This window comes from Lipotes vexillifer, unplaced genomic scaffold (genome assembly GCF_000442215.2).
Source record: "Lipotes vexillifer unplaced genomic scaffold, Lipotes_vexillifer_v1.1 scaffold496, whole genome shotgun sequence".
In the NCBI taxonomy this organism is placed as follows: Eukaryota; Metazoa; Chordata; class Mammalia; order Artiodactyla; family Lipotidae; genus Lipotes; species Lipotes vexillifer.
Genome location: NW_006786690.1, coordinates 10,148,433 through 10,160,645, shown reverse-complemented (window position 1 = coordinate 10,160,645; position 12,213 = coordinate 10,148,433). Strand labels below are relative to the sequence as shown.

The 12,213-nt window shown below is 53.6% G+C and overlaps 1 protein-coding gene across 2 annotated transcripts in view; it reads left to right on the top strand.

Annotated features, from left to right (window-relative positions):
* The first annotated feature begins 4,125 nt into the window (after nt 1–4,125).
* Nucleotides 4,126–12,213, top strand: part of FBLIM1 (filamin binding LIM protein 1) — a 17,113-nt gene continuing 9,025 nt past the window's right edge. The window contains exons 1-3 of one of the 2 annotated variants that reach the window (XM_007459280.1): nt 4,127–4,400; nt 9,283–9,458; nt 9,997–10,114. In XM_007459280.1, coding sequence (XP_007459342.1) covers nt 4,151–4,400; nt 9,283–9,458; nt 9,997–10,114 — 544 coding nt within the window. In that variant the 5' untranslated portion in view covers nt 4,127–4,150. Of the gene's footprint in view, nt 4,401–9,282; nt 9,459–9,996; nt 10,115–12,213 lie in introns of both variants that reach the window. The other variant, XM_007459279.1, reaches the window with a different exon arrangement.

Below are 12,213 nucleotides of genomic sequence, written 5' to 3'. Positions count from 1 at the left end.
TGGGGTGGGGGTCCTGTCCTTCCGTCCCCGCCCCGGCGACAGACAGGTGACAGCACAGGCAGCCCTCGGCCGGCGCCCACCCTGCTCCCCAGCCGGGGCCCTAGCCGCGTCGCTCCCGGAGGGGGCCCGCGGGGCGAGGGGCCGCGGGACTGTCTCAGTCCCTCGGTCTCTCTCCTCCGAGTGGAGGGAGGGCAGTTCTGGGGGGAGAGCTGGGGTCCCTGCCCGGGAGCGGCACGCGGAGAGCAGGGATGGGCAGGGCGGAAGCTCCCGCACAAAGAGGACAGCGTCCCGCACATGGATCGAATTAAAGTCCCCGGCAGCGCCCCACAGTGACCCGGCCGGCCGGCCCGCCGGGCTGCTTGCTGGAGGGCGCTGGGTTTCCGGAGCTCCGGGGTGCTCCGGGCCCCTTTACCCAGACAGGGTCAGGCGAGGGGAAGGAGAGGCCGCAGGGCTGCCCCTCTCTGGGCCTCAGATCCTCTGGGGGGCTGGGAAGGGGTGGGACTGGACGATCCCCAAGGTGTGTGCCTGGGGCATCCTGGCCTGGGTCCTCCTGCAGCCCGGATCTGAGGACCCCGGCAAGAGGGTGGGCAGCGCCCAGATCCCTGCTCTTCATAATGATGGAAGCTAAGTCCTGGTCCTCGCAGGCCCCCCAGGGGCTCCTCCTCCCTCTCTGGGGCTGCATAACCAGTTAGCTTTCTCTTGGCACCTACCAAGTATCAAGATTTTGAGTACCCCCTCTCCTTTTATCCTCTCAGCCACCCTTCCAGAAAGACCTCATTCTTCTCACTTTATGAAAAAACGGAGGCCCAGAGAGGTTCAGTGACCTGCTCAGGGTCGCCCAGCAGGAAGGAGGGGGCCCAGGGTGAACTCAGCCCTTTGTGCCTCCTCTGCTTCCCTGGGGTGGGGGAAAGGAAGGGGGACCTCCTGTGCCAGGCTGCAGGGTCCCCTGCAGGGGGCGTGGGGCTCAGTCTCACTCCCACCTCCAGCAAAGTTTAGCTGCCAACCAAGCCTAGGCTACAGCTTAAAGGTAGTTCCAGAGGGTACTGGAGGGGGTTAGAAGGAGTGTGACAGGGGACAGTGTGGCGGCGGGGGTGAGGTGGGGTAGACTACCCCACCCCTGGAGGTCCTCCGGCTCAGCCAGCCCAGGCCCTGCCCTGGGCCGAAGCCGAAAGCCCGGCTGGGTGGGTGGCTGGATCTCAGCCTCCTTCCTTCCTCTTGACAGGAAATGACTTTCCTTCCCTTTGTTTCCACTTTCTCCGCTTACCCAGCTGGATCTCAGATTCGCCCTCTCGGGGAGGAAGGGTGGCTGCCGAGGGTCCCCTGGGCTGGGCTGGCGGGGAGGCTGCCCCACAGGGAGCTCTCTCACCCACAGCCCACACTAGGGTGACCTGGGGGGCAGTGGGACCAGGGGGAAGCCGGGGCTCCCTTTCCCTCCCCGGGGCTGACTGACGGGGCTTTGAAAATCCCTAGCCCGGCCCCTTCCCCTGGGGCCTGAAGTCCCTGCCGGAACCGCAGGGGAGGGATGGGGGTGGGGGAGTGCCGCCCAGCTGTGAACATCTGGTCTCAGTGCTGGGACGTTCGTCTTGGACATTTTCTGAGAAACCAGCAGATCTGATTTCCCGGTGGGGGTGGGCCGGGATGGAGTGGGGTTCAGGGCGGGAGGGGAGGCATCCTCATCTGTCTCTGGGGATGAGCCCAGGATATGCTGACCATCAGATAACTGGTCTGGACTGGGCCACCCTGGGGTAAGAACGGGCCTGGGAATTTTGCCCCACCCGTCCCCCCCCACACCCCTAGCCATCCAGGGAAGAAAAAGTGTGTCCTCTCATGCTCAAGGATACCCCCTGGACTTCCAGGTTGGATGGTGCCCTGTTAGAATTCCAAGTCTGCAACCTCATGCTTGGGGCCTCACCTGGCCTCATCTATAAAGTGGGGGCATAACGCAGGCTGTGTTGAGAATTAGGTGAGGCTGGGAAAGCACTCTCCATAGTGCCTGGCACAGGGCGAGCACTTTATCAGTGAGTGCCCTTGTTGTTTCTTGCATTTAAAGGTTAAATGCACTCTGCAAATTGTTTGCAAAAACAGATTCTTAAACTTGTAAGGAAATATGAAATTGAAGTCGAGGACAGCCAACAGAAGCAGATGTACTTTCAAACATCACTTACAAAACAAGAAACAAGAGAAGTCCTTTAAAAGAACTTTGAAAGCTTTCTTCATATACTGGTTTCTTATTCAGGTTTCTTATCAGAACGAGCTGCACGTTTTAACCAAACACAAACGAATTTAAAAGGAATTTAGGAGCATATGTTGTTGTTTTTGTTATTATTATTCTCCATCAGTCCCCAAGAGAGCCCACGGTGGCCAGTGGAGGGAAGACTTTGAGTGGCCACTTGGGCTCCAAGTCCACATTAGGGTCCCTTGGGGCCTCACCCCCGACCCGCCCAGCCCCACCTCTTCCGGTTCACTCTTCGGGTCCCTATTTGCTGTCCTCCCCAAGAATCTATGGGCCGGGCTCTGGGCCATGTCGGCGTGGCCCATATGGAGAGTAAGGTAGAAAAAGGGCGCTGTCCTGAGCTGAGTGTGGTCGACTCACCCCAGCCCATGACCCCACCTCATCCCTAGCCCTGGAGCCTACTCTCTGCAGGAACCACCTGAGAGAAGGGAAATGGGCTCTCCCCGGTGGGGATGCCGCCCTGCTCCCAGATCCATGCTTTGATGTGTACTGTGAGCCGGACTTGGGTCACACAGATATCACAGACACAACTGAAGGTAGATGAGGTCACTTGTCAGTTGGAGGGGGCAGACATGGTGATGGTGAGTCAGCTGTCATTGCCCTGTGGAATAGACAATCGCCCTGGAGGCGGGAATCAGGGGAGGCTTCATGGAGGAGGTGATGTTTGCGCTAGGCTTCTAAGGAAAAACTGAAATTCACCCTGCAGCAGGGAGGAGAGGAAAAACAGGTGGTGGAAACATGCCAGAGCAAGTAAGGGAGAAAGATGGTCCAGGAACCGTGCGTGGTCCAGGGTGGTCAAAAATAGGTTGAGGCCAGGGAAATTTAGCCTTTATCTTGAAGGTAGTAGGGAGCTGTGGAAGGCTTTTGACTAGAGGAGAAACAGATTTATGCTCCAGAAAGATCACTCCAGAGACAGGGTAGGAGGCAGGTTTGGAGATCATTGAGGCACCCTCACCCCTGTGCCTGAACCAGGGCTGTGATTTTGGAGATGAGACTGAGTGAGACATTCTGGCCATACAATCAAGACTTGATTGGATGTGGACTCTGATGGTGGAGAAAAGGATGCTGGTTTGTGAGCTGGGTCGGGAGAGGGCAGAAGAGCCAAGTGGCCAAGAGCATGGGCTCTGTGTTCAGATCCCAGGTCTGCTGCTGCATGACCCTGAACAAATGACTTCCACCTCTTCACCTGGGTTTCCTCATCTGTAAGATGGGCACGGTAATTGTGCAGTAATAGTGCCCCTCCGCCGCAGCGGTGGGAGGATCTGTGAGTTAATGAACAGAAAGTGTTTAGGGCCCTGCTGGCACAGAATAGGGCTTGGTAAATGGTGGCTGATTGTTCTTCTGTCCCCTTTGCCTCCTGGAATCCAGCCCTGATGTTCTGACGAGAGTCACACTGTTTCCCGCCCACCGTGGAGCTGGCCTGAACGTTGGGGACATCACCTTTCCCAGGAAAATCCAGATCCCAGGTGAGGGAGTTCACTTAGGGTGTGGCCCTGGGCTGGGACGGGCAGTCAGCTGCCCTGGGAGTGGGGAGCTGCAGGAGTGGCCCCTCCCTCACGCTCCGTAGAGGAGGGAAATTAATCATTTGTGAGGTGAGCAGGGCAGGGCTGCCCTCTGCTCCTCCAGGTGTGTAGGTCCGGGGGAGGGGTATTCAGGACTGCTGGGTCCCACCCTGTGGCCAAGCCACCTGGTGGGCACCTGCCCTTCCCTGTGGGACATCCGCAGCCCCTTCCGTGGCTGGGTGGGGCGCTGGCACTGTGGAGTGGCTGCTCCTGTCTTGTTGGGAGGGGAGAGGCTCCCTGCCCTGGGGGTGTCTGCGTGCCCAGGTGGAGCACCTCTGCCCCGCCCCTGCCGTGCCCTGAACCCTGCCCAAGCCTGCGCCTCACTCTGTCCCCAGCCCCACCAGAAGCTGAAGCAATGGCCTCAAAGCCTGAGAAGAGGGTCGCCTCATCTGTCTTTATCACCCTGGCACCTCCACGTCGAGATGAGGCTCTGGTTGAGGAGGTGAGGCGGGCAGCTTGTGAGGCCCGGCCTGGCTGCCCCCGGGAATCTCCTGCTCCCATGAAGGCACCCGGGGCCGGCTCAGCGGGGAGGCTCTGTTCTTGGACACCCCCCGGCAGGGCTGCAGCCCCCGTGCCAGCTGTTCCACATCAGCTCTCCAGTGGAGGTAAGAGGGCGAGGGTGGTGGGTGGGAGACCCGGTGAGAGGCATCACCAAGGTGGGGAGGAAATGGCAAGCTCTGAGGTCATTCGTTGAGCACGCACTGTGTCCCAGGCAGCCTCTGGAACCTTCCTGCCTGGGATCGAATCCTGGCTCCTCCGCTTCTTGACTGTGTGACATTGGCAGGCCGCTTAACCTCTCTGTTCCTCAGCTTCCTAATCTGTAAAATAGAGATAATGATAGTACCCACCTCAAAGGGTCCTTGTGAGGATTAGATGAGTTAATACATATGTAAAGTGTTGAGCCCAGCGCCTGCCATGTAGAAAGTGCTAAATACCCACTGTTATTATTCTGGGCCAGGCACTGGGAATGTGAAAAGAGAGAAGGTTTTCAGCCTGCATGAAACTTACCTCCTGGTGGGGGAAACAGAGATAATAAAAACATAAAATATAACATCAGGAAGACACAAACACTCTACTAGAATAGAACACAGTGAAGAGCTGGGGAGGTACAGCTTTTTATGGGGTGGTCAGGATGGCTTCTCAAAGAAGGTAACATCTCAGCTCATTTAAGACCTAAATGACAGAGTGGAGCTAGAAGGGAAATGAGAACAGTAAGTGCAAAGGCCCTGAGGCAGGAATGAATTTGGCAAGTTGAAGGACCTGAAAGATAGTTTTGTTTTCTCTTGCGCTCTGCCATTCACTTGCTGTGTGGTCTTAGGCAAGCTGTTTCCTCACTCTGGACCTCAGTTTCTTCCTCTGGAAGATGGAAATTTGGTCATGTATGTGATGTGAAATCTCAACTGTTGGGTAGAAGCAAGGAAGGATGACAACCTAGGTGCCCGAGGTGGCTCCTCGTCTGATAGGGCACCAGCTCGAACAAGGAGGCACTGAGACGCTTAGTGCGAGAGGCCAGCCCAGGAAGGCAGGTGAACCCTCCGGAGTCCTCAGGTACCTAGTCAGGTGTCCTGCTGTCCCAGAGCGAGGCTAAGGCAGCCTGATGCGTCCATCACCATGGAAACCACCTAGAGGCCAATGGGAAGTGCCAATTATGGGAAGCCAAAAACAGATGGGAGAAGGGACCACACGTGGATACACGTGAGAGTACATGAATATTCGTGTAACATGCTTCTTAATTATGACGCAGCCTCCTAAACTGATCTTTCCTTCCTAACCACACATGCCAAGAACAGCCTCCTGCTGCTGCTTCTCTGTACAGGAGAACCAGGACCATGATGACCAAAATTCACACATCAGGACATTGATCCAATGGAAAAAAAAAAATTATGGCCCTTCTGGGTAGGAGAGGGAGCCTAGGAAATATAGTTTAGTTGCCCAAATGCCAGACTTTCCTGGACATTTTCATGGGGTATTGGAATTAGAGGCAGAAGATCCAGGGAGCAGGTTTTGTGGTAGCAAAACCAGACCAGACCTTCCTCGGGCGGGATGGCCTTAACAATGGCTGGTCAGGCATGTTGCTGGCCAATTTGGCAAGCACAGAGCACGGGGAATCTTGGGGTTCAGGCCCGCTGGGGTGAGATAAGTTCTCGGTGAGCAGCGGTCATGAGTCTGGTCTGACTGCAGAACACAGAGGTGGACCCTGGGGGTCTGCCTTCCTCTCAAAGCCAGCTCTGCAGCAGGCTGTCATCTGACACCTCATCTGTGCTTGTCCCCTTAGGAATCCACCAGCATTTCTTGAGCCCTCTCATCCTGGCAGAAATCCCCCCCATCTCTCTCCTGAATTCCTGCCCACCCTTCACAGCTGAATGTCTAGAACCTCAGGCAGGTCCTGGGAGAGGCCTCAGGTCTCCTGCTGTCTCTTCATGACCTGGTTCCTGACTCAGTCAGCTCAAGTAGAGCAGAGTCTCACACTTTAGCAGCATCAGCATCCCCTGGGGGCTTGTTCTAACACAGCCAGCTGGGCCCTACCCTGGGCCTTCCTGATTCAGCAGGTCTGCGGTGGAGCCCGAGAATTTGCATTCCTTACACATTTCCAGGTAAGGCTGATGCTCTGGTCTGGGGACCACACTTTGAGAACGACTGTTCCAGTCCAAAGGCGTTAATAGGTTAGACCTTCGGAAGAGAAGAGTAGTTCTCAAAGCGTGGCCTTTGAACCCGAAGCATTGGTATCACCCAGGAAGTGTAAATTCTAGTGTAAATTCAAAACGCAATTCCAAAAAGGTAAATTCCCAGAGCTTACCCCAAACCTGCTGAAGCAGAAGCGCTGGGGTGGGCCCAGCATCTGCATTTGGACACGCCCCCAGGCGATTCTGGGGGCAGACTCACAGGTCTAGAGCAAGCTTCGCATCTGTATAGCCCTTGGGCAGAGGGGTTCTTATTTTTGTCAAATGGGTGAGAAACCTGAACCCAGAGAGGTGCCCCAGCGAACATGCAGGGAATGGGACTCGAGCCCAGGTCTTCAGGCGGCAGGACCTTGAACATTCTCTGTCTGCTCTCCCAGGGTGTCTAGGGCGGTCTGACCTCACTGGAGCCTGGCCTACCTTGGGCCCCCGTGACAGGAGGTGGGCAGAGTGCCTCCATGCCCTCTATCCCGGGGCGCTATTAATAGCGCTCCCCTCGAGTGTGGCAGCAGGCACAGCCCTGCGCTGCGGCTTGTCTCCCGAATTGCCCAGTTGCCGCTCCCCAGGGAGCTGGACAGCCCCTTGTCAGGGCAGCCTGCAGAGGTGGGATTACACTATAGTGAGTGCTCCTGGATGAAGGAGATCCTCCACCTGCCTCCTCCCTCCCTGCCAGGGGCACCCACTGGCTGGCAGATAGGGTGGAGGCCACCTCCTCACCCGCCATCGCCCCACGCCATGCCACTCCTGTCCTCTGTGTGTATGTGTGTGTTTGCTGTTGGGTTGTTATTGTTTAATGAAACTTTTAAACATACACAGAAGTAGGGAAATCAGTACAAGGCACCCTGTATACCCCACATCCAGTTTCAACGGTTACCAAGATTTGCCTACCTTTGTTTCATCTGTTCCTTTTTTTCTTTTCCTTCCTGAAGTATTTAAAAGGAAATGCCAGTAATCAAGTCACTTCAGCCCCCACATTCTTCAGGGTGCATCTCTACATATGGCCTTTCTCTTACATAACCCCAAGGCCAAAAAATGCATAACAAAATCAATAGGAATGCCTTATGATTATCTAATAGTCTATCCATAATTAATTTTCCCTGAACTGTCATAAAAATGCCTTTTAACTGTTGGATTTTAGAGGAATGGATTGTGTCTTGTATTTCTTTGGAGCTGTATCATTCAGTGGAATATTTAGCTTTTCCTTGTCTACAAAACGAGGAGAATGAAATGAGATGATTACTCCTTTGAATCAGAATCCAAATAAGGTCCATAGCAGTGCTGGCCAATAAAAACATCATGCAAATCACAAATGCAAGCCTCCTATGTAATTAAAAATCTTCTAGCATCCACTCTGAAAAAAATGAAAAGAAATATATGATATTACTTTTAATGATACATATTATGCAACCCAATATATAAAATGTATTATCATTTCAGCACGTAATCATTATCAAAAATTTTTTTTTTTTTTTGCGGTACGCTGTCCTCTCACTGTTGTGGCCTCTCCTGTTGCAGAGCACAGGCTCCGGATGCGCACGCTCAGCGGCCATGGCTCACGGGCCCAGCCGCTCCGCGGCATGTGGGATCTTCCCGGACCGGGGCACGAACCCGCGTCCCCTACATCGGCGGGCGGACTCTCAACCACTGCACCACCAGGGGAGCCCCTCACATTGTTTTTTAGTACTAAGTTTCCAGCACATCTCAATAGCCACATGTGGCTGGTGGCTTCTGTATTGGACAGCACAGATATATACATTATATATGGTCATTTTTCTTAGGTCTCTTAATTATAGGGACAGCTCCTCTCTTGGTCTCTCCCATGCCATTAACTTCTTGCAGAAACAGGGTCCATTTCTGTAGAATGTCCCACACCCTGATTTGTTCCTTTGCCTCCCTGTGGTCTCATCCAACTTGCCCCTCTGTTTTCCAAATTTATTATAAATGGAGTTAACTCTAGAAACCTGATTGGTTTGAGTTGGGTTTTTTTTTTATGTTTTGGGGTCTTTTTTAATAAGGACATTTCATCAATGGTGCCCATCCCTTCCTATGCATAACACGAGTCAAAAGACTCCTGATGTCCGCTGAGGTTAATCAGTGGCTTTAGGTGACGATAGCAGGACCTTTCCTTTGGAAAGTTCGCCACCAACTGTCCGCTTGATACTTTCAACACCTAATAGTCATTACCTGACTCTATTATTTAACTAGGTGGTGTTTCCCACCGTTGAGTGGCATCAGCATCACCTGGAGGGCTTTTTACACACCCCATGACTGGGAGCCAGCCCAAAGTTTCTGATCGTGCAGCTGCATGGCAGGCCGAGAAGTTGTGTTTCTAACAAAGTTCCAGGTGGTGCCATGCTGCTGGTCCAGGAGCCACACCTTGGGAACCACAGTCTTGGGGGTAGTTTTGCTTACATCTGCACAAGGCCCATCCAGCGGGGATTTCAGGTGCCCTAACACCCGGGTAGGGGAGGCTTGCTAGGAAGGGCTTTGGCGGCTACTGTGTTCTGAGCCTGTGCCACGTGCCAGCCACTGTGCCAAGCCCTCACCTGCATCATTTCATTTAATCCTCGTTAACAACCCTAAGCGATTGAGACCCATGTTCCAACTGAGCAAACTGAGACTCAGAGAGATTGTTTCTTGCCGAAGGACACACAGCAACTTAGTGGCAGAGTAAGAGATGGAACCCAGGTCCGGGTGACCCTGGACCTGAGCCTTTAGCCACCATGCTGCACGGCCTTCTGGGCAAGTGTCACCTTCTCTGTGCACCTGCAGAGACTCCGGCCAACCTACCCTCCCCTTCTGGTTGCAGGATGTTCGCTTCCTCCTCCTCCCCTGGATGGCGAGGATGCACTCCCCGACCTGGACCTCCTCCCACCTCCGCCACCGCCCCCTCCAGTGTACCTGCCTCCCGATGAGGAGCCCCCTGCCCCGATGGGGGCGTCACTCATTTCAGACTTAGAGCAGCTGCCCCCACCCCCACCGCAGGTACTGCCAACCCTTGGTCCCTGACGGAGCCCCGTGGGTTGGGGAGGGAAGGTGGGGGCCTTTCGGGGTTCTAGGCCTGGAGGTTGTTTGGTCCCCTCTCCTACTTGAGGGCAGTCCCTCTTCAAAACTCTTTCAGGCTGGTAAAAATTAGACGTGGTTTTCAAGGTCCCTGGAGAAGGGCTGCCACACCCTTCCCCCCCGGCTAAGTGCCTCCTTCATCTCTGAGGACGGCATTCCCCGGTGTCTAACCTAAATCCCGTATGCTGCATAGAAAACCCATATTTAATCCTCTGCCCTTAACAGAGGCGTTGTAGAAACGGGAGAGGTTCCAGGCCAAGGGAAACCCTGATTCAAAGTAGCTTTGAAGGAAGCTAATTCCCTGGGTGAAGGAACCCAGGGCGAGAAGCTGGGAGATCTGGCCTCAGTTTCCGCCTCTGTACAAAGGGGCTAATTGCGCCTGGTGCCGCCACATGAGGAGCAGAGCTGAGAGGGCTGTGTGCGGTCCCCACTGGGTGACTCTTCCCTTCTATCCCCGCAGCCCCTCGTGGAGGGGCCTCCCCTGCAGCCTCGGCCCAATCATCTCAGACCCACAGAAGAGGAGCTGCCGCCTCCCCCAGAGGAGCCTGTCGGCTTCCCCGAGAGAGAGGCCTCCACAGGTATGGGCACAGGGACGGAAGGACTGTGTGTGACCCCCAGGGGCCCTCGTGCGGCCAGCATGAGCTTCCAGGGGGAACCAGGAGAGCAGGGACCACCGTGTCTGTCCCAGCTCACAGTATGGTGATGGGCCTTATAGTTGTGCATCAATTTTATTTTTATTGCATTAACCTTTTTTCCTTTATAACTAAAGTCCATTTAAATATTGATCAGCAAAATTTGCCATGATAGCAAAAATGCCCTAAATTTTTTCACTATGTAATTTTTTGAATACATAACACCCTTACATAGTACAAAATAAAAAGCACAAAAGGGCACACTGTGAAAAGTCTTTCCCCTTCCCCATCCCTGTATCATCTAGTTTCCTTCCAGATAGACAACCTGTTAATACCTAGTGCATAACCTTTCAGAGATATCTTACACGTATGCAAGCAGATACAAATGTATCCTTCCCCCATTTCCCCACAAATAGTAGCAAGCTCTGTGCTGTTTTGCACTTTGCTTTCATTCCTTTGTAGTCTTTGTTTTTTTTTTTTTTTCGCAGTACGCGGGCCTCTCACTGCTGTGGCCTCTCCCGTTGCGGAGCACAGGCTCTGGACGCGCAGGCTCAGCGGCCACGGCTCACAGGCCCAGCCACTCCGCGGCACGTGGGATCTTCCCGGACCGGGGCACAAACCCCTGTCCCCTGCATCAGCAGGCGGACTCGCAACCACTGCGCCACCAGGGAAGCCCTCCTTTGTAGTCTTAGAGCTCACTCCACATCAGAACATAAAGAGGCTCCTTGTTTTTTTCCACAGCTGTGTAGTATTCCTTAGCAGGGCCCGACCACATGCATTTAACTAGTTGCCTGTGGACAGGTGCTCAGGTGGTAATGCTGAGTGAATCGCCTTGCACCTGATCATTTTGCTTGTGTGCAAGTTTGTGAGACAAATTCCTAGAAGAGGAAGCACTGTGATATTTTTGCCAAGTTGTCTTTCTTGGTCATCCAGATCTACATTCCCGCCAACAGTGTCGGAGTGCCCGTCTGCCCACAGACTCTCCAGCACCGTGTGTTACTTATTTAATAAATGGCTATTAAGTGCCTACCATGTACCAAGGCCTTCTCTAGTCCAGGGTTGTAAAATAATTCTCTGGTTTCTTCCAGTGTTCTTATGGTTTCCCTTTTCACATTTAGATCTTTGATACGTTTGGAATTATCTGGGTGTAAGGTGTCACAACAGTGATCCCTCTTTTGACTTTTTTGCAGATGGCAACCCAGTTGTCCTAACGCTATGTGTCTTTTTTTTCCTTCTTTCTAGTTGTGGCGCGCAGGCTCCAGGGCACGCGGGGCTCTGTAATTGTGGCACGCGGGTTCCACAGTGCGTGGGCTCTGTAGTTTGCGGCACGTGGGCTCTCTTGTTGAGGCGCGCGAGCTCAGTAGTTGTGGCCGTGGGCTTAGTTCCCCCGTGGCATGTGGGATCTTAGTTCCCTGACCAGGGATTGAACTCACCGCGTCCCCTGCGTTGGAAGGCGGATTCTTTACCACTGACCACCAGGGACGTCCCACACTATGTGTCTTGATTTTAGCTTTTTAAAGACCCTTTGCCTTTTTTTTTTTTTTTTTTTTTTGGCCACGCTGCTTGTGGGATCCTAGTTCCCCAACTAGGGAACCAGGGATTGAACTCGGGCCCTTGGCAGTGAAAGCATGGAGTCCTAACCACTGGCCTGCAAGGGAATTTCCCACCTTCCTTCTTTTTCATTTTTTTTAAAGTAAGGTTTTATTTATTTATTAATTATTATTAACGAGCTCAAGCTCGTTGCTGTGAGCAGGCTTCTCATTGCGATGGGTTCTCTTGTTGCGGAGCTTGGGCTCTAGGTGCATGGGCTTCACTAGTTGTGGCATGCAGGCTCAGTAGTTGTGGCGCACGGGCTTAGTTGCTCCACGGCATGTGGGATCTTCCTGGACCAGGGCTCGAACCTGTGTCCCCTGCATTGGCAGGCGGAGTCTTAACCACTGTGCCACCTTCCTTCTTCTTTTATTTATTTATTTATTCATTTATTTATTTTTGGCTGCGTTGGGTCTTCGTTGCTGTGCGCGGGCTTTCTCCAGTTGTGACCAGCG